The sequence below is a fragment of the Eulemur rufifrons genome, chromosome 6 (genome assembly GCF_041146395.1).
Source record: "Eulemur rufifrons isolate Redbay chromosome 6, OSU_ERuf_1, whole genome shotgun sequence".
Lineage (NCBI taxonomy): Eukaryota > Metazoa > Chordata > Mammalia > Primates > Lemuridae > Eulemur > Eulemur rufifrons.
Window position 1 is genome coordinate 22843976 of NC_090988.1, and position 26464 is coordinate 22870439.

The window sequence follows — 26464 nt, forward strand, 5'->3', positions numbered from 1 at the left end:
TTACATTGTAAAAGAGACGACAGGGCCTCCGGAGACCAACTGCCCCCAAACCAGAAGTCTCCACAAGAGACTGCAGAAAGAGCCTGTCTTCCCTGGCCGGGGGCTGGTGCTCTTGTGCCTTCTCGAGTTTCTCGCCTCCCGCCTCCATTAGTGGGTCTCCTGTCGGTTCTACGGGTGCCATCTTTGGAGCCCTGAGTATATTCTGACACTCAGCAACCCAGGGGTACCTTCTCACGACGGGTGTTGTCTGCTCCCAGATGGAGACGACGGCCAGTCTCAGGGGTCAGTACCAGCTGTTAAGTGGCCCCTGAAACAGCTCACGCTCCACTGCTTTGCGGCAGCCTTGGGGACAACTTGCATCAGCAGCTAAGAACTTATGATTCATTGACAAAGTACAACTTTCCTTTATTTCCTGTGCATCAAATTTCAGTATGTATTCTTGATTGGCCTTGAAGCAACATGTTGTTGCTCAGCTTCAGTGAAAAATATATTGCCTTTTTTGTTTGCCCACATATATGCAATGGCACACATTTTTCCTGCTTTCACCAAGGTTTCCCTTGATAATGAACTGGTGTAATTCTGCATAAAACCTAGGTCTGAATGTCTTCTTCTTAGAGAAACAGTTGGTGCCTCCCTCGAGAGCTTGCTCCCCTCAACCTAAGGGCGTGAGCATTAGCCTACAACTATGTTCCAGCACTTGCCACAGAAAACTTCGTGGTGGGACAGAGGCAGGAGGAAGCAACATCCACCCCAGCCAGGCCCTCTGATTCCAGTTGGGCAACTTGGTTTCTCCCCATTAGGGAGAGGGCAAGAAAATAAGCTTCAAAATTTAAAGGCTGGAATAAAAATAGAAATACACAGTCTTCCTTCACTTGACCCACCTCACTTCCCGTGCTGAGGTTAATTCACCAGGACATACCCATTGTGTTGTGGATCCACAGCGTCCAGCATTTCACAATCAAAGAGTCCAGGTAACTCAGAGAGGGCCAGTGGGTCGTAGCTCGAGGTGGCCTCCTGCAGTCCTGAGCTCCGGGGGCAGTCTGGCCCCGCCAGGCCGCTCTGCTGGGCTCCCTCCACAGGGTACTGACCGGGGGCAGAATAGTCTGGCGCGGGGGAGGCAGCACTTGGCAGCTCACAAGTCTGATAGGAGAACTGTAAGGGGGCTGGGGCAGCTCCTGGCTGTTGTGGTGGCGGTGGCGGCGGCGGCGGTGGTGGCTGCTGTTGCAGCTGCCCCGGCAGAGGAGGAGGAGCCCGGGGACCTGGCGTGGAGGGCAGGGGCCGCAGCTGCATCTCCTGGTACTGGCTGAGGAAGGGGCTGTATTGCATCTGCTCGGAGGAGGGCTCCAGGACGGGGCTCAGGGGCTGGGTCAGGCTGAACGGGGGGGCCTGCTGAGATGGTGGGGGACTCTCCTGGTGGGTGAGGGGCAGCTGCTGACTTGGCTGGGGGTAGGAGCTCTCTGCTATCTGCATCTGATTAAAATATGCCTGCAGCTGAGACTGCTTCTGGAGGAAGAGTCGCTTCTGTTGGAGCCTAAATTGGCAAAACCAAAGGAAAGAATTTTAAATCTTCTCAAGTGATGGCAGTTTTAACATTAAATCCAATACCAGTCATTAGCTTCGGCTCTCCACTTCTCTCTTTCTGAGGTCAGGAAAAAACAAGTGAGAGTGGGAACCAACCATGGGGTTTCTTAAACTCCATCTCATTTTTTTTGTCCCTTAATTCAAACAGCACTAAAGTGAGCAGGAATGCATTTTCTCTAAGACTCTTGGGTTTTTCTCCCTATAAAGTGAGAGGCTGATTTCCCATCTTGAGTGGTTAGAAGGAGAGATAATCATATCTTGGCCTCTGCAGGTGTCTGTAGGTTGATGGATTAGGGTAATTCTACCTTGACCAACCTGCTTCTAAGAGTGAGGCACGCAGGCATGAATTATGGCAAGGAAGGACAGAGGCCTTCTCTGCAGTCTAACCCACTTCAATTGCTTTGGGCCACTGATCGTGAAAGCGTAGGTCTAGTCATCTCCCAAAGGAGAAACAGTAGCAGAAAAGGAAAACAAAGCACATTTGAGGGCTGCTGTTGCCTGATGGGCTCATACTCTGGGGATACTGGAGTATCTTCGGTGGTGGTCATGCCTGAAGAGACTGCGGCACACACGAGTGGGAAAGGACAACACATTGGCATTCTTAACGCTTCCACAAAAGTAAGTGACTTCTTCGGCCAAAGACTGCCTGCCCCCCTCACCTGTGTTCCTGCAGCTGCTGCTCGAGGCTCCGCGGTGGTTCTTTGCAGTAAAGCTGGCAGGTGTTCTGGGCCTTTGACAGAAGGCTGGGCTTCTGGAAGAGCAGAAAAACAACACATGACAGCAGGACAATATGCTGTCACCTACGATGCAGCCATCAGACTGTGCTGCTGCCTGGAGGATGAAGCCCAGTGTATCCTACAGAATCCACACAGGGTAAGGGGCTGACACTTGCTCACTGAGACCCTAGAAGAACATCGGGCCAGCAGGCCTGGGCTGTCTCATTGTAACCTACTTCAGTCTTCTTCTCTACGTCTAAAAGTCCTCTAGGACTGTGAGGTTCATGGAGATTAAAAACCAATGAGAAAAGTAGGGTTAAATCTTGATAGCAGAGGCCTCAGTGCCTGCTGAATGAATGAATCATTCATACTTTATGGGATCTATGTTGTGTCAGTTTTTAAGATTTTCATGTACCAATGTAGAAAGCCCATGTTGAAATTTTGCAGACTTGAGATTTCCATTTTATTTATTATATTCATTAAGAGGCATAAAATTAGAAACAAAGACTCCAGGTCTCCCTTTCCCCCCACTCAGCAGTGTATCCTTTCCTGGGCCTGAGGATAAACCCTTTCCCGCTGCCAACACAGAACATAAGGCTAAGTCTGAACATGTCTCTAGAAACTACAAGTGAAGAGACAAACCTACCTGCCTAGAAGGAATAAAGCAGCTACCCTAAGTAAATACCAAGCAAAATAGGTTTCTGCTTTTCAGAAGGGCAGACTCAGGATAAGCACAGTGAGCTGGACTGGCAAGGATAAGGCCCGCACCTGGAGTCTGTGCTGCAGGTACTGGGATTCCAGGCTTTGCCGCTGGGACAGTTGAGGATGCACACTGGTAGGGAGAGTGGAGACACTTTCCTGCTGCTGAGAAACTTCCTCCTGAGGAGCAAGGAGTGAAAACAATTTTCAATTCTCCATGGGGAAAAAAGTCTCAATTTTTACTTTAAGCACCTTTGCAAATGTCCAAGAGGAATCTCAACTCTTTAAGACAAAATACTCAAAGCTTTTTACGTAACTAGTAGGCTGAGGGTTAATTACTCTGCAGAACATGTATGCATGTATGATCTGTAGTTAACAGTTACCCAGTCAGTGCTAGACCAAAGGCTCCTGGTGTCACCAGGAGGCCATCACTTTCAAGTGGGCCTCAAATACTATAATATTCTTGATGCACTGAAAATGGGCTCAAAATAAAACTGCATAAACAGCAACATTTATTGTATTTTTAGCATGAACAATCCACTTATAATATTTAATGAGGTGTTAGTGGCAAGAAGCTTCTCACCTGGGTGAAATTTATTGCTCTTCACTTGTGTGGGGGGGAGGGGAGTTCAAGGGAGACTGTACGAGGTCATCCATATATAATCTGCCCTGTCAACCAAAAATAGCTTGACAGTGTCTAGGCCTCCACCTGGTGCTGATCACTCGGGAGCAGCAGGGCTGGGTCTAAACTGTCAGTGGCAGGTGGTAGAACCAGGAAAGTGTTCAGGCCGTGGGCTTCCCAAAAGGAGCTGTTTGCTCCAGGTCTGGAGGAAATCCTCTAGGTGAAAATGACACCTCTTCAGGACAAACTCACACCTGGTACTCACAGGGCCATGGTGGGAAGGGCCCAGGGCACCCACCTGAGGGCAACTGCTAGCAAGGTCTTGGAGCTGAGGAGCAGCTGATGGGTCTGCCTCCGATCCTATTTGTTCATACAGCAACTGCACTTTGTTCAGCTCTAGAATTCCTTTGGTTCTAGCCAGATTCTGAAGATGTTGTCTAAATGCTACAATTCCTGAAAGGAAGTACAAAGACCAGTTTAAATAAAATACAAGACCTTTCAGTGATTACAGGTTCACACCAACATGGCAACACACCTCCCTCAACTCCTGCGAGTTTTAAAAGCCAGAGGAGAAAGCGGTCACCTTGGGTGAGGGAGGTGTCCGATGCCCGGCGGCCCTCTCTGAAGCTCACTGGCGACCTGTTGTGGGCCTCTCGTTTCTGGGCACTCAGAGCCTGCATGGCTGGGTTGGTGGGTCTCAGGCTTATGAAGGGAGATGTCATGCGGGGTGAAGGCTGATTGGCTAACATCATGTCCTTAAGGGAAGGGTTGTCCTCCAGAAAGTTCAGGTCCCTCTGAACAGACCCCATATCATACTCAGAGTCCACACTGTCAAGGGAGGGGTTGTCACTCATGGAGAAAATTTTCCCTTTAAGAGAAAACAAAACAGATATAACCAACAACAATAGCATCTTCTTGGAACACATGATACAAAGCATAAGCAGCTTGGGTCATGACAGCTATGATGTCCTTAATCTCCAATCAAAGCATTTTTTCAGAAACTTTTTAGAGGTCAATTTAATCATCTTCAAATTCAGTGGGGCACACACTCCAGAAGCTGCACTCGTAAGCTCTCTGCCATTCAAAAAGACCCGGCGCCCCTGGTGAAACACACGGCCCTCAGATGAATCCTGGGAGTTATGGGAGCCAAGCCAGAGACATCTTTGTTAGCTGCTGAGCAGAGCTGATCTGAGTCCGCTCCATAAAGGAATAAGATACAGACCAAAGTCTAGGAATTCCCGGTGACTGGAGCATGAACCAATGCCGCGAAGACCTAACCTAGTGCTTCTCCCGCGTCATACCTGGCCCGGGCATCACAACCAGCTGATTGGTCACTTCGGACAGAGTGTGCCGCCTCTGCCCACTGCGTGTGGACTGAAATGCCTCAAAGGAGTGGCTGGGGTCTTCCTCAGCCTCTCCTTCTGTCTCCAGCCCTTCATCAATGGAGGTCTCCATCATGTCGCTGGGCAGCGACTGGCAGCCCTTCCTCAGCAGGGCAGGGGGCACGGGGTCGAGCAGGCAGCCGTTTACCTAAATGCCAGAGGGGGGAGGGAACCATCAGTTGCTGTTCTGTTGAGACACTAGAAAAATCCACAAACGAACAACTGTCAAGACTTGAGGCAAATTAGAAATTCAGGAAAGTATTAAGAGTGTACATATTTATTACTAATTACAATACACAGATGAGAAGTTAAGGCAAGTCAACTGTGGCACTTAGGGAGAGACAGAAGCCCATTATGACCTGAACTGGCACTGCAACCCAGGTTTCTCTGAGTCATCATTATTATAATAAACACATTTTTTAGTGGTTTCCAGAAGAACAGGGGTATATGAGCTTGAGGCCTACTAGTTATTTTTTTAAAATAAGGGAAATGAAAGGAGGAGAAGATGAGTTTTTGTTTTTTTTTTTAAACTGCATGGCTCACAGCTAAGAAAAAGGAGTAGTTACCAACATTCTTCTAATTTTCAACCACAAAACATACCAAAAGGTGCTAGACGTACTTTTATGTTCATAATTTAAGTACTTGCCCATTTGATTTAGTCTTCAGTTGGTTCTATGTGCCTGAGGAATGGAAAGTAAGAATTCTTTAAAGACAGACTGATAGCAGAAAAAGGATTGGAAAAAAAAATTCAGATGGCAAACAGCCAAAGCCTTCCATTATAGAATAACAAATGACTCACTGGCCTAAAATTCCAGCAGAGGTTAATAAGCCCCAGTGCACTGAATTCCCTCTCCTCCAGCAACGCACACAGTAGCTCCAGTTCCTATCCTACAGGGATGAGCTCAGCACAGCTCCTGAGCACAATCTGCCTTCCCAGGCAGTTGCCAAGCAAACCACCTAATGGCAGCAGAAACAGCACACAAAGGGGAGTTGTGGTTGCAAGTTCTGGCTGGTAAAAGCCCCTGTGTGGAGGCAATTATTTACCTCATTACCTTAACTATTCCCCCGTGGAAATCAATCCGTTTCTCCCATGAATAGCTGCTCAGGAACAGCCAGTCAGCAGACGTTCAGTTCTAAGCACTACCCTCACCTGGAATACACTGGGTAGCGCTATTGTTTCCTTTGGACACAGGAGAAGCTCACGTATGAGAGGTGACGTGGGATATCCCTTTGCCAGACACAGGAAACTTTCCTCTTATGGCAACCAGTCTGAAGGCGCTGCGAGGCCCTTTATTTGGAGAGGGAGACTTGGGTGACTCAGATCTTTGTTTGCTTGGGGGAGGGGATGGTTATTCCATTAAGAACTGCTTTGGGGCTACAGCCATTATTTGGATAAGGTGGCAAATGTATTACAGGTTTTTAAAGTGAGAATGGTCATTTAAAAGGAAGAGTGGCAAATAATTTCTTCCTAGACTTCACCCAACCTTCCCTATGACATCAGAAAACAAAACTCTGAAATCTAGCCAGCCAAGTCTTATTCTCTCCTTGCTCCTTCCCCAAATAAGATTCCTTTCTTTCTTTCTTTTTTCCTTTTTTTTTTTTTTTCCTGAGACAGAGTCTTGCTCTGTTGCCCGGGCTAGAGTGCCGTGGCGTCAGCCTAGCTCACAGCAACCTCAAACTCCTGGGTCCAAGCGATCCTCCTGCCTCAGCCTCCTGAGTAGCTGGGACTATAAGCGTGCACCACCACACCTGGCTAATTTTTTCTATTTTTAGTAGAGACGGGGTCTCACTCTTGCTCAGGCTGGTCTGGAACTTCTGAGCTCAAGCGATCCCCCTGCCTCGGCCTCCCAGAGTGCTAGGATTATAGGCATGAGCCACCGCGCCCAGCCTGTTTTCCTTTTTTTGACTATAGTGAATAGTTTTCTTATAAGACAGAATGGCTGTTTCATACCTCTAGGCTCCTTAAATGTCTACTAATACAATTTCTAAGACCAGCCAAATGATTTAGAGATGAATAAAGCAACAGAGAAAAGAATATTCGTAAGTAATTATCTACTGAGCATCTTTACACTTACAGCCTCTGTCAAAATTTTGCCAGACATTTCTTGCAGTGTAAGCCATACAAGCAGGTTCTTTTTTTTCCTTAATAAGGAAAAGTCACCTTTTTCTGATTCACTTAAAATACTCTGCAGTCTCCCTGAATTGTCAATTTTACTTAAATTGTCAGCTTATAAATTTATCTCCTCATCTAGACTACAAGAGGAATTATATTTTTTATTTTAAAATGTTCACTGAATTCAGTTCCATCCTGGGACAGCTAGAAAACAATGCTCTGATATTTGGTGATGATTAAGAAAGGGCTGCCGGGCGTAGTGGCTCACGCCTGTAATCCTAGCACTCTGGGAGGCCGAGGTGGGAGGATCGTTTGAGCTCAGGAGTTCGAGACCAGCCTAAGTAGGAGTGAAACCCCGTCTCTACTAAAAAAAAAAAACAGAAAGAAATTAGCTGGACAACTAAAAATATGTAGAAAACATTAGCCAGGCATGGTGGTGCATGCCTGTAGCCCCAGCTACCCAGGAGGCTGAGATAGGAGAATTGCTTGAGCCCAGGAGTTTGAGGTTGCTGTGAGCTAGGCTGAGGGCTGAGGCCATGGCACTCTAGCCCGGACAACAGAGTGAGACTCTGTCTAAAAAAAAAAAAGGGCTATGGGGGCCACTTATAGTTAAATAGGTGTGAACCCCTGCAGCCTTCAGTTCTAGTTTCCTGAAAGAGCCAATCGCCACGCCACCTGTGCCTGCCAATTTACCCAGGGACTTGATACAATAAGATCCTAAACTCAGCTCCAGGATTTTGTGACTGAAATATCGGGCCGATCTATCAACTGACCTAAGCTGCTTTCTTAATAAGATCTTTTGTTCTATGAAATAATCTAGGCTAACTATAAATTATAGGACTTCAAAATACAATGTGGTGAAATGTACATTTTCCAGTACATTGTTTTTGTCTTTCATTAAAGTTCAATTGATCACTTCTACGAGACCTCATATGCAATAGGTGATCTATATGACCAAAGAGAAAGCTTTATGTCAAGATTCAAAAGCATATGAATAAAACTACAACACCTTTCTAAAACCCATTTTAACCATCTTGAGGCAAATTAAATAACTAGGTGAGGAAGCAAAGAACTGAATAACACCAGCTCTAGAAATTTATCCTAAAGAAATAATCAGAGGTATCATCAAAGATTCAGACACAAGGATTTTCACCTTAAGCATACATAAGGAAGAAAATTCTGTAAAAGAATTGAAGTTCCTGACGTCCAACAACAGGAGAGAAGTTAAACAAGGGTAATATTAATACAATACGTTAGGCTGTTGTTAAAACTCATGCTTTCAAAGAACATTTCATGACATGGGAAAAGTGCTTATGGAATATTATGTAAAGCAAGATACAAAATTACTTAGAATATAATTTTCTTCTAGAAAGTCCACCTAACTACTGAATCATCTTACCCCTACCTGCCCACCACCCATCTATAACCCACTTTAAGGAAACATCCCAAAATATGCTTATCTTTTGGTAGCAGGATTATGGATAAATTGATTTTTTTCTTTATTCCACTCTGAATGTTTCATGTATGATTATGACTGGTTTTATTTTTTCAATTTAAAATTATAATCTGTTATAAAAAATCCAAATTCAGAAGTAAAAGTGAAATTTCTCCCCCTTATAAAGCCCGAGAAGAGAAGTTAACACTATTAAGAGTTTGATATATATCCTTTTCCTTTTTTTTTATTGAGACAGAGTCTCACTCTGTCACCCCAGCTAGAGTGCAATGGCATCATTATAGCTCACAGCAACCTGAAACTCCTGGGCTCAAGCGATCCTCTTGCCTCAGCCTCCCGAGTAGCTGGGACCATAGGCGAGTGCCACGACGCCTGGCCGATTTTTTCTATTTTTAGTAGAGACAGAGTCTCTCTCTTGCTCAGGCTGGTCTGGAACTCCTGAGCTCAAGTGATCCTCCCGCCTTGGCCTCCTAGAGTGCTAGAATTACAGGCGTGAGCCACTGCGCCTGGCTGATGTATTATATATCCTTTCCAGATCTTCTCTTATGTATACGACACCTTTGTAATAAAAAAATTAAAAACGTAAATAGACACAAAATACCCCTACCACAATTGCATTTTCATGGTTTAGCCTCACTGGTCCCTTCCGCTATTCAGGTATGAGAGTGGTAACTTGGAAAATCCTTTCATTATAATTTCTAATAAAATGCTAAAAGTGACTGAAGTGTGTGTGTGAGTGTATGTATAAAAAAATAAGAGAAAGATTTACTCTGCAGGATTTATGCATCTGCCCTCCCATTGGGTCCCTGTGTCACCTGTGGGTCTCAGTTACTGTTTGAAGTACCTGATCCAACCATTCTTATCTAGAGGTGGGTGACTATCTCAGAAAGGTGCCATTTTTTGCAGGAACCACAAACCAAAGTTTCAGTTCAGACTCTCTAAGGGATTTTACTGACAGTTTTAAGCACTGAAGACTTCTGGGAGGGAAGGAGAGTTGAACTCCCTTTGAGATGCATAATATCTGTCCGCAGTTGAGAGCAGAAAAGAAATTAGCAATACAGGCAGCTATGAGGCATCTTTTAGAAAACAACAAATGGATGTTATAGTACATATATATGAAGCAATATGAACAAAAAGGGAACTGTATCTCTAGCTGATAGTTTTTTGTGTGTGCATTTATTTATGGGCCCCAAAGAAGGGTCTTAGGGAGGGAGGGAAGAGACAGCATTTTTGCTGACATAAATAAAACACTCCACAAATAAGACCAGCGGATGTCTCTGGCCTGGCTGAGTGCCAGGGTGGCTATGCTAGCGTGGGTGGCCAGCTCCAGCGTGGCACTGTTCTTCCTACAAATGCAAATATACCATCTAGCTACTGTCTATATCTTTTGCAAAATCATTCATTTCCTGTCTGTTTCCTAGTTACGGTAACAATCACAAGCTTTAAAAATAGCTTGCCCTATATAATACAACAGACAGTGCCCAATCTGTGTTTCAGGCCTGATGCCCTCACAGACAAGCCTTTAGCAGACGGCATTTTAATTTTTTTGAGGGAATTAGATTTTCAAAATAAATGAATTATGTTGCTCTAATTTATGTCTAAATGTCTGAGTGGGACTGTAGTAGCAACCACAGGCAGAGAAAACAGACTGTCCACAGGCAGTGGACTCGTCCTTGTCCTTAGGGACATGGACACTAACTACTTGTGGTCAGCAGCTTGGCTGAAACCTGCGTGTGGCAGCCTAGCATCGAGCTGCCCACTCTGGGCTACTCTGCGGCTGAACTCATGACTGACCTTCTGAATGTGTTCTGCCTCCAGAGTCCCCCGATTTCTGAAAATGGCTCTCACCTTCCATCATCTAAGCTCACATCTTGTTATCGGTTTGGACTTCTTCTCTCTAGACTCTAATATTCTATCCATTTTACCTGCACTATCTCATTTCTGTCGTCCCCTCCTCTCCAGGTTCACGGCTACTGTCCTAGTTCAGGCCCCAGCACCTCCTTCCTGGACATGTGCTCTAACCTCTGTTTTCCTCCCCTACTCCGTGTACCAATGTGACCATGAAGGCGAATTTTCTGAAACACAACATGGATCACAGCACTTCCTTGCTTAAAAATCCTCAATAGTTTCCTACCACCCTACCTATTGTTCCTTCAACTGGTTTCCATTGATACCGAACCACGTCCCCACATTGAGAGCACCGGCCTTGAGAAAAAGTCTAAATTCCTTGGCTTGCCATTCACAGCTAACATATCCACCTTTATTTCATACAACCTCCCTTCACAGGCCCTTCCCACAGACAAACCGAACTACTGCTCGGGTGTGGATGGACCCACGCTTTCCCAGTGATTGCTCTCGCTCAGGCTCTCCCTCCACTGAAGACAGCCACCCTGGTTTCTACCCACCCAGGTCTACTCGCCTCTCAATCCCCAGCTCTGACGTTTAACCCAAAGACTTTCCTGATCAAACAGCTAAAAGCAACTCCCCCCTGCCTTCTTCTAGTCTCACTTTGATTCACACTTCTTTAAGGGACTGATCATATTTTATCTTTTATCAATTTATTCAGCACCTGGCATGCTGTCTTTAGTTACATATAATGTTTCTTCTGCTAGACCGTAGTCTAGCAGACTGCGAGACAGAGTTCATGTCTGACTCATTTTTTTTTATCACCTAAAGAGGTAAAAAGACAGGAAACCAGTATGTGCTGAATATCTATAATCTGCCCCAAACTTCATACACATTATGTCAATTAATTCTCGAAACAGTCTCATAAAGATGGTATTCTCATTTTACACAAGACAAAACTGAGGTTCAAAAGTTTAGTCACCTTGCCCAAGTTCACACAGCTAGTAATGAGCAGAATCTATTTTGAACATACTCTAAGACCTATGGTCTTTTATGACACTCTGTTACCCATCAATATGACCCTCTGTATGTTGCTTGATGCTAAGTACATATAGCACATATTAGAAGTTAAATAAATATCCATTAAATGAGAGAAGCTGTCATCTTCCATATCCTGAAAGACAACTTTATGTAGTACACTAACCTTTAAGCACATCCAAATTGGACCAAAAAAGATGTTTAACTGACCAAAAAAGATGGCCCATCATTTTGTAGCTGCGGTATCCTAAGCAGAAGAGAGTCAATAATAGTGAAATAGAAAAGCCCAATTCAGCACAAAAGTTAATTTTTTGTTTTCAGAATTAAAATCTGTTAACAAAAAAACCCCGTCCAAACACTTGTGAGGGATCTAGAAACTTGAAGAGAGGAGTTGGTTAAGGAAGGAGAACGAAGACGGCTTTGAAAAGGTCACACGAGGTCTGACAAGTTATGTTATGTAACAGTCGTAATGACAAAACACTGATGAGAGTTGAGCCCTGGACACAGTTCTTAGGTTTTTCTCCACAAAAACAACACTTCTGAGCGACTTGAGGAAATGACAAAGTTCAACAAAGCCAAAGTACAACACTTGTGGACCAAACTGAAGTCTCCAGCCAACTGCCAGCTCTGAGTCTCTTAAACACACCCGTACCTTTGGAGTGTCCACACATTCTTCCTCCATAAACGCTGCTTCCGCCTGGCAGCCCGACGCTGGGAAGGGAAAGGCCTCCACGTTGGATGCCTGCGGGAGGAGGGCAGAGCGCAGCAGCCTCATGTTCGGCGAGTGCATGGCCACTGGGAGTCCCACGGTTTGCGCCTGCGAGTACGGCAAGAACGGACAGTCTGGGAATGTGAATACCTTCTCTACAAACACACAAAGTTTTACGAATAAAGTAATTCTTCCTGGGGCAATTAAAGGATAAATAATTATTTACTGGAAACTCCAGAAAGATTTGATGAAATCTGTATATGGTACAGGGATTGACGGGACGCCGTCAAATCAATTATTCTGAAATAGGTTGTACAGAATTTCAGTCCTGTCTCATGATGAGATGTGTAACTTTCACGCAGGTCTTTGTGACGCATCAAGAGTGCGCCTTGCTTCAATTCAACAAACATCTGTCTCTTTCCTTACATATATTACCCGGAAATACATAAAGAAGAATAGAAATGTCCCTGTCCCTGTGAGCTCAAAGTTGAACCAGGGACAGGCATATACACCCCCCGCCCCCCTCAACTAACTGCAGTACAGGTACACTGAAATAAGTGCTCTATCTCTGCTTTCTTTTTTTGGTGGGGTGAGATGGTATGTATTTCTTGGCTAGGGTGTGTGTGAAGAGGAAAAGAAAAGCAGCAGTGACTTGGAGGTGACAGGAACGTCTGCCCTCCTTCCCTCGAGGAGATGCACAGCGGGCACAGTGTGCCGGCCTAGCAGACGGAGATGCTTATTGCTGAGCAAGTTCTGCTCCTCAAGTCAACCCACTACAGAAAGCTCCTGATGTGTTTAAGTCCGTTCTCATGTGTCCTTTGTTAACTACTCTAATTAAACAAGCATTACAAATGCTTCTTTTTAAAAAATCATTTAAAAGACAATCTTCCCTTATGAGAATTGGCAAAGAGTAATTTTAAAGATGAAGCTGCTGGATGATCCTTTCATCCCTGTCCCTTCAAAACTACCTGAATAATTTATCAACTGCATTTTGAACATAACAGACATTACAAAACATCTGAGGGAACAAAGATCTTACTAGACTAAGAAGCAGAAGAATGGCCTATACTTTTCCTGCTATAGTCGCTTCAAGGGATACAGGATAGTGAGCTTTAAATTCAAACAAGTGAAAGGGACAAAATGGTATGAGATTCGAGCTTCTCTTCCCTCAAGACCTGAGTTTGATTCTGAGCTCCATCGCTTACTAATTATGTGACCTTAATCAGGTTACCCAACTTCTCTGAATCTTATCTTCTTCACCTGTAAAAAGGACATAATAAATAACTTCATCACAGTTGTGAAGGATTGTAAAAGGTAACACGTAAAGTCCTTAACTCGGTAACATGAATTCCTCCTTTCCCTTTCTTTCTGAAGTCTTAAAATGATCACAAGAATACAAGAATTAGATTGCAAAATGAATGCAGTTTTGTTCCTAGATACTATCTAATGGTTCCCAGTTAGAACTTCAGGTTGATGATTTTCAAGGATTGGAGGATATGTTAGAAATATACTTTATATTTGAATACACTTTGAATACATTTACAATATACTTTATAGTTGACATATTCCAATATTAACATCATTGGATATACTGCATAAGATAAAAAATAAAACAGTATCAGCAAAGCATTGGTAGGATATAGATTATAAAAACAGAAAAGAAATACTGCATACCATTCTGGGCATGATAAAGAAATAGTTTTTCTTGTGTTGTCATTCCTCAGGCTTACATCCTGTGCCACTTTTGAGGTTAAACAACTTTTTTTTTCCCCTTTCAAGCACTAATCATTTAAATTAATTTCACTAGCCACAATGTCACAATGTGAATTTTAACTTCCTAATAAAGTATATTTCGTACACTCTTCTTACCCCCCTCATCAGCTTTTCAAACAAAGGATAAAGCTGAAGATTGATTTCTATTTCCCAAATTTATTAGACTGCTCCTTCTATGTGAAAGCAGTCTAAATTACTAGGGCAAAGCATTAGCTGAAGGTGCTGCACTGGAAATGAAACGCCAACGAAATAACTATAACATCCTGCTCCTTCTCAGTCCCTGACTCTTGCTAGCTCTGAGTCTTTAAATGGCAGTGCTGTGCTGTGCCAGGCCAAGCGTAGCACATTGTCCTTGACAACTTTCACATCCGACCTGAACCACAACAACTGACTGTGAACTTGGTAAGGACAGAGGAATAACACATTTTGTTGTGACAGTCACTTCCTAGGAAATAGGATAGTAGGTTTTAGGAGTCTTGCAATCACTGAGGGGACTAAAGAAGTCTTTTTGGAACAAGAGAGGCTATAAATATACAAGTGGCATGCTCAGTGCTACAGAGCTGACTAGAGAAAATGAATAGAGAATAAATAGATGGTTAATTAATATCCCAAGGAAGCAGATATTACCAGCTTCAAGAGGGGCAATGATCATGTCCAATCAGTTGTGACCATGTGTCTATTGCCTTGCATTTCTTCTTTTAACTTTGTGTTTTCCAGAACCATCAAAATGAAAATAATGTTCTTTCCTATGGGAAAATTGTTACTGCTCCAATAGGCACAGACTTGCTACAGCCTGAATTGCGTCCTCCCAAAATTCACAGGTTGAAGCCCTACCCGCAGTGTGACTGTATCTGGAGACAGGACCTTTAAGAAGGTAAGTAAGGTTAAATGAGGTCGTAAGGGTGAGGCCCGGATCCAATAGGGCTGGTGTTCTTATAAGAAGAGGAAGAGATGCCAGAGATCTTTCTCTCCACACTTGCACGGAGGAAAAGCCATGTGAGGACACAGTGAGAAGACAGCCATCTCTAAGCCAGGAAGAAAGCCCTCACCAGAAATCAGCCCCGACAGCACCTTGATCTTGCATTGCAAGCCTCCAGAACTGTGAGAAAATAGTTTCTGTTGTTTAAGCCACCCAGTCCGCAGCAGTTTGTCATGGCGGCTATGGCAACGGAACACAATGCTTTTTCCAAAAGTTGTGAAGGGCAACCTCTAATCAGCAATTAAAGCACTGGAGATGGCTGTTTCATTCTTATCTGTTTACAGTTGATAGAAACTTGGAGTGGAAGAACGGTTAAAACCTAGTGGTTAGAATTCATGAGAAAAAGGCAGGACATATTTTTCTCTAGTCATCTGAAGTCAATTAGATGTAACACTTCCTGCATGTTATACAGCAAATGTTTAAGTACTCTAAATCTATCTAAGATGGGAACCTCACTGTTGTCTAAATAATAATAATAATAGGTAAGTTATCACTACATGACCAACTCATTAAAGGCAGGGACTATTTCCTGGGATTTCTGAAGCCAGAGTGGCTGGGACCGTGCCTGGCATATAAGTTCTCTGTTTGCTGAATTACATTTAACTTGGTGGCAATCTTATGAAGTAAGTATTGCTATTTCCATTTTATATTTAAGGATGTAGGCACTCAGAGATGCTGACTTGCCTGAAGTCACTCAGCTTGGTATGGAACCCAAGGCCTGTGTGATTCCACAGCTCATGTGATCTTTGTATGGGATCGTGTTTCCTCAATTTTTTACTGCTATATCAAGTAACAAGTGATTTGCCACTTCCTTAAAAAAATTACAACATCAAAGAATTAAAGTGAGAAGGCTCTACTAAAACTTTAAGCACATTTATACCCATAACAACAGAGAAAACTATTTTTTAACAAGTTCAACACTGAAATTTAGAGTGTGAAATCTCCGAGGGAAGGGAGCATTTTCTTCAGCCCCAGAGCCTGTTGCTTAGCATCCAGAAGGCACTCAAGACAGGTTTGCGAATGAGCACTGAAGACTGCCACTTGAATTAGATACATTTTAAGTTACAGTAAGTAGGTTTCTATGACGACTTGGGTCAATGCATAAAGTGAAAAGAACTCATGGAGTGCTTGGTAATAAAAAAAAAAAGTTATCAAACATAAGAAGCCATGTTATATATCTGCACTCTGAGCCAAATTAAATATAATTTGAGATATCCTAGAGAATGTGCTCCTAGTCTAGATATGAAAAGATATCATGTACAATAACACGCACACGTGCTCAGGAACAATCGTTTATGTAACCCCTCGCCACTCCCTCACTTGTGTGATGTTTAGAAGAACAAAGAGACTTGGCAGGGAATGACTGCCACAGCCCTGGGGGGTTTCCTGCTTCCAATCCTGTCTGGCCACATTTGCAAGAGGGAAGGGGTTCCGCTGCACGGCACTATTACTCCCTCCATTTAGGAAATCTCATTTTATTTCTTTCTCTGTCTTGAAAGCAATACCATCAACTTTGAAGGTTTCCAAGTGCTCAGAGATACTCTAACCCACATATCTGGAACTGTACTGATACCTTATTTTACTCACATTTGTACCAATACGTTATTTTACATACCAAGTATGTATAACAAAATACCCCATTTGCCTATTAAAATCAAGAAGATTTTAATTTCTTCTTTCTACATGTTCTGTAGAAACCAATGCAAAATTTTACTATAATCCTATAAATTTTATAAAACTGCCAAAGAAACACAATGTCGTCAAAACTCTTCTCCTCTTACTTTTGCTTAGAACAAAGTAAGTTACTCAGAGAAGTGGACAGGAATCCTAACTGAACATACGAACAAATCACTCCCTTTCTCAACCTCTATATAGATGATTCCCCAAATCTCATTAGCCGCAGTCTCTCCTCTCTCCTGGCATCCAGATCCATATCTTCCCCCTGAGTGAATGCTGCCACTATTCTCTCAGGCCTGGGCTCATGGACGAATGTCCTCTAACTCATTGTTGCCCCTTCTTCCCCAACATTTGATTATTACTGTATATAACAAACACATGGCACTTACTATGTGCCAGGCACTGTTTTAAGTGCTTCACAAATATTAACTAATTTAATTGTCACAACATTCTATTATTCTTTTTGTTATTTATTTTTGTTTTGAGACGGTCTTGCTCTGTCCCCCTGGCTAGAATACAGTAGCATCAAACCTCAAACTCCCAGGCTCAAGCAATCCTTCTGCCTCAGCCTCCCAGAGTGCTAGGATTAGAAGGCATGAGCCACCGCACCAGGCCACAACATTCTATTATTATCTCCACTTTAAACCTGGGAAACTGGCCAGGCCCAGTGGCTCACGCTTGTAATCCTAGCACTCTGGGAGGCTGAGGCAAGAGGACTTGAGGTCAGGAGATCTAGATCAGACTGAGCAAGAATGAGACCCCATCTCTACAAAAAGTAGAAAACTTAGCTGGGCATGGTGGCATGTACCTGTAGGTCCCAGCTTCTTGGGAGGCTGAGGCAGGAGGATCGCTTGGACCCTGTAGTTTGAGGTTGCAGCGAGTTGTCATGACACCACTGCACCCTAGCCAGAGCGACAGTGCAAGACTTTGTCTCAAAAAAAAAAAAAGGAAACTTGGGAAACTGAGGCACAGAATGACCGTAAGCTCTTTTAATGTCACACAGCAGGAAATGGCAGGATCTGGGATTTGCTCCAGAGTCCCTGCTTTTAAGCACCATGCTGAGCTGCCTCTCCAAATCTCTGCTACATTCATGGAGTCTCCCTCTGAAACAGTGCTTAGACTTGCCCCTTCCTTTCTGCCCCCACCAGCACCATATTAGTTTAAGCCTTCAGTATTTCTCATCTCAACTATTATAATCTCCTAACTGCTCTCTCTAAATTTCTTCTCCTCCCTATCCAACTCATCCTTCCCAATGCTACCAGGTTCATTAGCTTAAAGCATGGATGTAATTGTATCATTTTTCTGCTTAACAGCCTGCAGTAGTTCCTTATTGCTTCCTGAAGTAAACTCTTTACCTTGGCATTCAAAGCTCTTCACAGTCTGGCTTCAACTTACAATTCCCACTTTGTCATTTCCCTATACTTCAATTCAAGCCAATTAATGAGAATGAGACCCATACTGGCCCACTTGAGTACTTCTGCTCATCTGTGCTGCCTGTTCCGCCTCCCTAGGACGCCTTCAACCACTGCCTCTCCCTAACAAAGTCCTACACATCTGTGAAGATCGGTCTTAAATGCCATCTCTCCCACGAAGCCTTTCCCCTTCAGATGTGCCTCTCTCCCTGTCCTTAGCTCTTCTACGGCACTCATCTTTCTCTCTTTTGAGTGACAGTTATTTATGATCTTGTCTTATTTTACTCCTATAGTGTATGACTGCATTTTACATATTCTATCCTTGATAGTACCTAATAATAGAAGCTTGCACATGGTAAATCTGCAATAAAAATTTGTTAAGGGAAACTACATGTATAGGCTAGTTACAGTAATTCTCAACAGAAGTGAATGATTAAAAAATGAAGCATCTCTTTTAAGAAAACTGCTTGAAATAAAGTTAATCCTTAAAAATAGGAAGGTGCTAAAACATTTGAGAATCTAGTGCATGACAGAGGCAGAAACTTTATAGAAAAACAGTGTAGAGGATGAAAACCTAACTCTTTGTACTACAAGATGAAAAATGTGTCAAACATGTGAACAGGCACATGTACAGATAACACTTTTGGCTAAGGGGGCGTTACCTTGGCAACTGTTTGTTCAGCGATGGTGCTAGGCCGGCGCTGGCGGCCATCAAGTCTCTGCTCCACTGGAAAACTGCTCCTATGTGATTTCAGGCGCTCCACCAACAAGAAGTAAATGGCAGCAAAGTGGTTATAGCTCTTGTTCTGCAAAGACTGAAAGAGAAAACAACCGCTGAAGGCAGAGAACTGTAAAAACCAATTCAATGATTTATACCTTTCTTAATAAAAAGAGAAAGGAAATCATGTGTTCTTAAAGTCGAGTGGCAAAGTACGCCTCAAGATGAAAGCTGTTCCAGAATTTAGACTGGAAGGCAGAAAATTTCAAGTCTCTAGTATTAATTATATAAACGGTGATTGAAATGAATTGCCTGGCCCTTCTACATTAACAGGGTCCATTTATTTTTCTGCAGTCAGGGAAAATGCCACCCTCGCCTCACGCAGACATTCCCCAATGCTGCCATGTGGTCCCATCTCGTAGTTGTAACCACAGTGTAAGGTCAGTTAGCAACCTGAGCCTGGGGCTCTAATTCCATGGCTTCAACACAAGTCCAAACCGTTGAAAACTCTGAAGTGAATGATTAAAGTCTTTGGGGAACTTTCTGGTGATCATTTTGGGCTGGCGAATGACATCTGGATGCTAAATTGAGAGACACTATGCCTCCGTTCTTAGGTAATTTTTTCCTCTTGTTTTTGTAGTCCCACCCTCTTGAAACCTTGAAAATACAGTTGCTTCCCAAATTTTCACATCTCTAGCCTGCCAGCTTTCCCAGGATACTAAGGGAACAGGGCAACGACTGCTCCTTTGGCTTCTAACTCCACCTGACAGTGTGCACAGGTGCTGTGCAGGGCCCCACGGATGCAGAATACTCTCAGTGACAGTCACAGGCCAGTGGAAGGGCGCTCACAGCTGCCCTCGGGATCTACTTCACGGACAGGACAGAAGAACATCACTGAGTGCACGGCGTGCAAGGCAGGGAGGTCAGGTTGGTTTCACCTACGGCTCCCATGAGGGAAAGGCAGCGCAGTCTTTAACAGCAAACAAGGGGGCATTTGATATTCCTTCTTGTTATGCTTCCACCTTAAACACACCGTTTTTCACCATTGTGGAGGTATTAAAAATATGTATCCCATAGTACGCCTACTATTAAAGGACAGAAATAAAAGCCAAGAAGAACTTTCCAGGTACATGACCTTCTCAGCTCAACGACCCCTAATACTTCCAAATCAGGATCCCACCTGTTTTTCGCCTTCTTAGTTTCTCCAGTTCACAGTCTACACCCCGCCGGCTTTCTTAAACCTGATGCTCACCCTTCTTGTTTCCTGCGAGGCCCTTAGCCTTGTGCCCCATCTGCAGATTTACGTTCCACACAAACTAGTTGAATTCTCATGTAAAACTTCATGCTTCATCTTGGAAAAAACTTTCTACCTGGTATTTGTTAAAGCTTCCATCTTTGCCTTTTCTGAATCTTCTACAAATGCTTCCTCTTGAATTTTTTGGCAGATGGGGCAAAGAAAGGCATTTAGACATTGAATAAAAGCAACTATAAATAGAGTCTGATGTGATCACTAGGGAACACTTGAATAGTATGCCTAGGTGCTGGGGACAGATGTGCTAAAAGAGTAGGATGACAGGTGTGAGCACGAAATTTCAAGTAACTAAGTGCAGTAGAATCCTGAAATATCTTTAGTCAAATCTCTGATCACTTTACCTCAATGGTTTTCTGCTGATCTATTCCAAGGCTGTGCATCAATCGCAGAACTTGTTCATTAAACTCCCCGATGGACGGCTCATTTTCTTGCTCTTGTGGATAGAGAACAGGTCTCTGTACAGGAACTTCGATGAGCATCCATTTATGCTCCTTGATTTGAGCTATGGTTAGCCGTTTGCATGGGTCTAGGACCAACATCCTTCGAATAAGGTGCTCACAATCTATAGAAACCACAATGTTACAAAAGTCACACAAATCACCTTGCACTTCAGTGTTTGTTATCTGCTTGCCTCACATGACTTTGTACAACAGTGTTAATCTTTGTATCCTCCACTGAAAAGCAGAAGGTCAAATGAATAAATGAATACATGAAGCCTACTGACATTTGTCAAGTTCACCCGGTGAACCAATGAATACTTAAGAAAAACAGGAGGGTATAGGTCTATCAGATTCTGTGCGCAGTGAACCTTTCTACGGAATTTCCAAACTGAAAATATCTAGACACAGACTTAGATTTCAACTAAAGAAAAGAAACAAGCCTCATTCCTAGAACAAGCAAATAATAAATTGATCCTCAGTCACATCTAAGGCGGATACATTAAGGCTATGCAAGTGAGGCAAACAGCCCTCTAATGGGCTGTTGCTTTTCTTCACATTCAGTGCAGATGAGAAAAACTACGCGAAATATTATTTACTTCTTGATTACACCAAGAAAACGGCACTGCTGCAACTTTGAGCACTAGATTATTCCCTGAGCTGACGTGATATTCCTCACCACTCCCACATAAGCTAAATTTACAGCAGTCACTATGTGCCAGGCACCCTGCTAAGTGCTTTATACAGATTAATCTAATTAATCCTCACAACACCCCTCAGATAGAACGACTGTTATTTCCATTGTATAGATGAGGAAATTGAAGCACAGAGAGTAGATACAAGTGCCAAAGTCATACAGCCAGTAAGTGGTGGACTCAGGATTCAAACCAGCAGTCTGTTAGTCTGGCTCCAGAGTCCATGCTCTTTGCTAATAAGAGCATTATTTCTACTGTTAGTAGGAACAAAAAAATTAAGATTAATAAGCAAAAATGAAACTAAGTAGTAAACTTAATTGCTACCTCTGTAACAGCCCAAGATAGGCAGGGATTATGGCACTGCATGTTAATTCAGCAGAGTTTTGCCAGTGGGCTTTTAACCTAATTAAAAATTTTTAAATTTTATTAAATTCATTTCATGCTTAGAGTAAAATGTAGTGAATCTGTATCTACAAAGTGCTTCCGTAAGTCTAAAATAAACCTGAGACATTTATAGACCCAGAGTGAATGGGAAGGCTTGCTGCTCTTAATCTGGGAAATGTTCTGTATTCAGTTACAAGTAGGAAAGGCTGGAACTTGTCTCACCTACATAGAGGGGGTCGCTTATTTCTATAGCATTTAAAATGACTCACTTTATTTGGCACCCAAACTCTCAGAAAAAGGGAAGCTTTTGCCTGGGCATTTGATTTGGAGCACAAATACTACGAAGCACCTTTAGTAAGATGAACAGTTTGTTACCTTCTGACATGAAATATGGAATCCGGAATCTTCCTTCCAAAACCCTCTGCCTCAAAATCGGAAGAGTTGGTCCATCAAAAGGCAGAGCCCCACAGACAAGGACGTAAAGAACAACTCCCATACTCTAGGGAAGAGAATGATGCAGTCACGCAATCACTTTTCTACCAAGAACTTCGCTCTTTTCCTAAACATCCCCAGGACTCTTAAAATCATAAAGACTGAAACATTCCTCTCTGAATCTATTATTTTCTCAGAATTTGAAAAAAAATATGAAACCCTGACTATTGTAAAAAGTCTTATAATAGATACCAAAAGATCTGAATTTGATCACTTTGATTACTAAACTTTAAATTATTGCCATTATTGGGATAACACCTGTGCCTAGAAATTCTTTCCTAGGGATCCATTTCAAAATTCTCCAATTCTAGCCTAGCAGATGGGGAAAACAGGAAATATTGCTTATGTGCTAGGCACCAGGAGGTTCTAAGATGGGCCAAAGTACCAAGTATTATCATTATAGGTGCATTTTACAACACAGCAAAGCAAAGCAATACCCAGATATCCAGCTGTGGTCCTTCATACTGCTGCCCTTCAAAGACTTCCGGGGCTGCATATGGGGGGCTGCCACACCACGTTGCCAGTAGTTCACCACTTTTAAAGAAATTTCCAAAACCGAAATCTATTGGGACGGAAATAAATGTTACTTTCATCTATGCTCTCAAACTATACTACATTTCTCTGTAATAAATCTTATAATGTGCTATATTAACAAAATCACTACTATGCACTCCGTGAGGGCTGGGATGACATCTATGTCGTGATGGTTCCCTAGCACTTAGTGCAATGACTAGCAAGTAGTAAGTACTCAATAAAAACTGGTGAATGAATGCATAAGTGAATCAAGTTTCCTTCTTGAAGAGAATAAGAGATTGGAAAAAGACTTTAAATCATGTATTTTTAAGGCTGAGAGAAAATCAGCCATTGGTGTGGACAACCAACTGGAATTTCATAATCTTAGAATTTCAATTACCGAATAATTTATTGATAAAGAGCTCTTTATCTTATATGGTCTACATGGAAAGCGACAAATGAGTAAAACTAACACTAAGATATTCACGTAAACACAACCAAGTGACTGGCTGCTCTTATAGCCACTACCCCAGGGTAACAAGGCAACCGAATACAGTGTTTCCTGAGTAAAAACTCTGGGTTGGTCCATACATCCTCTTTTAGGCAGATGCTCATCTGAACAGCTCATTAACATATGATGGCTATATGGCCCAGCCACAGGCCAACTATCACTGTGACTTATTTACTCATTTATGGAATACGGTAGCATTATACTTGAAAACAGTTAATGGCCTTCCCCTTATGATCTTAGTCATGTTCAATCTACAGCTCTGATGCACAGAATGTACTCCGGAAATGCTATACTTAGATGCCTTCAATATGCATGAAAAAATTCAGTGAGCTTTGGTATAAATGCAAGCTTATACCCTTTTGTTATACCTTTACACAGCCTCCTGTTCTTACTGAAGAAACAAATTCCTATGATTTTGTACGTTATACCCATACTGTCTTGTGTTGTTGTTACATACTCCTGACTGAAGAACATGCCTTAGTGACAGGAACTGGCCCATGCACAGCACTGCATGCAATGAGCTTTAAGAGATGCCCCAGAGAGGACTGGAGGAGTCTCCATTGCCAGACTGACTGGCTTTGTGACTCTGGAGTCTTAGTTTCCCCATCTGTAAAGTTGAAATAATAAATATACCTAGTTAGCAGGTTGTTGTGAGGGGCCAATGTGTTAACATAAACTCACATACTCCATTCACACCTTGAGATTATGCATACGTCTGTACCTCAGACAAAGCATCCCTTAGCTCGCTGAGTAAGAACCGGTGGCAGGCAGCAATAATGGTAGTAACAGTGACAGTCCCCATCGCCACAGCTTCCCGGACCAGTACAGGCTATGAAGTTAGGAGAACTAGAGCTGATTCCCGGTTTTGCCACTTTCTAGCTTTAAGTCCTCTAGGGGAGTTATCCAACTTCCCTAAGCCTTAGTTTCCATATCTATAAATAGGGGTAATCTGCCTACCCAGATAGGATGCCGTGAGGAATGAGATTAACCACGTAAAATGCCTAGAGCATAGCAGATGTGAAATATCAGCTCTCTTTCTGTGAAACCATTATTACCTACTATTGCCTTTCAGAGAAAAAGGTCCCAAGAAGATAGAGAAGAGGGGTAGAAAAAGTGTAGAGGGAGCCCAAGGGATCAGAAGAGACAAGAGGGTGCATCTGTGGAAAGGGCCTCAGACAGTCTAACCCTGGTGAACAACACTGTGGTTGGCATCCGGAGTCTGTGGCAAAGTGGGTTCCAGTGAGCTCTCTCCAGTCCCATAGTCCACTTTCCAAAATGACCATCAGAAAGGCCTTAGCTTCTCAATTCCACCTCTGTGACTAACCTCTCCTATCACATCACATCACATTGGACACATATAGATATATGTTTCCAATTTTCTACAAAAACCATACTCTCACATGAGTCAAGGATGAGATGTTCAAATCAAGTTTAAAGAGGAACATTTTAATTTCACTGTGTGTTTGGAGATCCTAAAATAGGTACAATAGTAGCCGCACTTTAAACCATAATTAAAAAACCCCCATAATCACAGGATGAGTTTTAGTACACATAAGTTGAGGATACTCTGCAAATAGCATTGTTAAGTTTTTTTTTTTTTTTTTTTTTTTGACAGAGTCTCACTCTGTTGCCCGGGCTAGAGTGCCGTGGTGTCAGCCTAGCTCACAGCAACCTCAAACTCCTGGGCTCAAGCAATCCTCCTGCCTCAGCCTCCCGAGTAGCTGGGGCTACAGGCATGCGCCACCATGCCCGGCTAATTTTTTCTATATATTTTTAGTTGTTCAGATAATTTCTTTCTATTTTTTAGTAGAGACGGGTTCTGGCTCTTGCTCAGGCTGCTCTCAAACTCCTGAGCTCAAACGATCCGCCCGCCTCGGCCTCCCAGAGTGCTAGGATTACAGGCGTGAGCCTCATCACTGTTAAGTTTTAATGTCTCATAGAGCCCTTATAGAGCCACTTCACTCTAAACTTTCCCATACCCTGGTGAAATGAACTCAAAGGAGTAACAGAGGCCTGTCAAGAAGGTGGCCTGGCTTCTTTGTCACCTTAGGTTCTCACCGGCCACTTCACAGGTAAGAAAGCAAGAGCTAGGAGAGCTTCACCAGGCCTGTGGTAGCCCAGTTTCAGCCTCAGCTTTACAGGTCTAGCACAAAGAAAGCTTCCTGTTCACATACAAGAAGGGTGTACTAAGCACCTGTTTACTTCTATTTTCTGTAGGTAACTGAGGAAAATAGGAACTTGGGTCCAGAAACATTAAAAGAAACACCAAAAGACAATCAGGCTCACTGAGCTATTACAATGTCACATACACAGAGGTCTTCTGTAACCTTGTCAAAACACTGCAAACATTGTAATTGTAATCATTTGATGAATAGGTTAAGGAAGACTTTGGAATCAGGCAGATCCGGATCCAATCCTGGGTTTTCTACTTAGCTATGCAATCTTGATCAAATTATTTAACTTCTTGAAGCCTTGGTTTCCTCATTTGCAAAATGGGGACAATATCTATACTTTACAAAGTTGTTGTGAGTAGTGATATAAGTCGACAATATAGATAATGCTACTGAAACACAGTAGGTACTCCATAAATGGAAGCTATCATTGCTATTATTATTTTACTTATCTTTCCTTCTCATCAGACTACACTCCTTGAGAGGAGAGAATGGGAGAGTGACAGTCTGTACTTCTAGCCCTTAATATGCAGTCTGCAGACAATAGCTGATTGATAAAGATTTTGCTAAATGGATATGTCATTCTTATCTCTTATAAAAGTGCTTCATTATGTGCCAGGAGCTGATCTAAGCTCTCTGAAGATGATTTCTTCTTAATAACCCTATGAGGTACCCTTATTCTAGGAGAAAGTGAGTGTAGAAAGTTAAGTACCTTGCCAGAGGTTATATAGCTAGTTAGCTGCAAAACTGGAATAGAAACCAAGTTTGATGATAAAGCCCTCACTGTTAACCATCCTTCCTGTGTCCTTCCCTGGCACAGGGATAAGTAGCTATTTTTGAAAAAGTTAATAATTGCCAGGTTTAAGAAGTGGCAATGGAAGGACTTAAAAATAAAAGGCTTTTTCTTTCTTCAGAGGAATCTGGGTAATTGGCTTCATTCACGGTCTGTAGCTTTCTGCCTAAACGCATATAGTGAAATGAGGGGTGAGCAAGAGGGATGAAATCAGAAGATGCTGGATTTGTTTCCCTTTGTCATTTATTCAAACAAAATGGACTATATTCATGTTTCATCATACTAACCAAATTCACTCACTCCTTCGTTTAACATCTGAATGCCATGCATGTGTCAACAACAACTGTGCAAAGACAGAACGGTCTCACAACAACACAGAACAATAAAAGACCCCACGTTATCACCCGACTTTTGGAAAGCATTATGAAAACAATCCCTT

The 26464-nt window shown here is 42.8% G+C and overlaps 1 protein-coding gene across 2 annotated transcripts in view; it reads right to left on the bottom strand.

The window, feature by feature from the left end:
* Positions 1 to 897: 897 nt before the first annotated feature.
* Positions 898 to 26464, bottom strand: part of SIK2 (salt inducible kinase 2) — a 126477-nt gene continuing 100910 nt past the window's right edge. For both annotated transcript variants that reach the window (XM_069470909.1, XM_069470908.1), the window contains exons 5-15: positions 22475 to 22599; positions 21921 to 22044; positions 20371 to 20591; positions 18662 to 18814; positions 12102 to 12266; positions 4920 to 5148; positions 4202 to 4486; positions 3917 to 4071; positions 3066 to 3176; positions 2241 to 2332; positions 898 to 1531 (exon numbers count right to left, since the gene is read on the bottom strand). In XM_069470909.1, the coding sequence (XP_069327010.1) occupies positions 901 to 1531; positions 2241 to 2332; positions 3066 to 3176; positions 3917 to 4071; positions 4202 to 4486; positions 4920 to 5148; positions 12102 to 12266; positions 18662 to 18814; positions 20371 to 20591; positions 21921 to 22044; positions 22475 to 22599 (2291 nt within the window). In that variant the 3' untranslated portion in view covers positions 898 to 900. The remainder of the gene's footprint in view (positions 1532 to 2240; positions 2333 to 3065; positions 3177 to 3916; positions 4072 to 4201; positions 4487 to 4919; positions 5149 to 12101; positions 12267 to 18661; positions 18815 to 20370; positions 20592 to 21920; positions 22045 to 22474; positions 22600 to 26464) is intronic.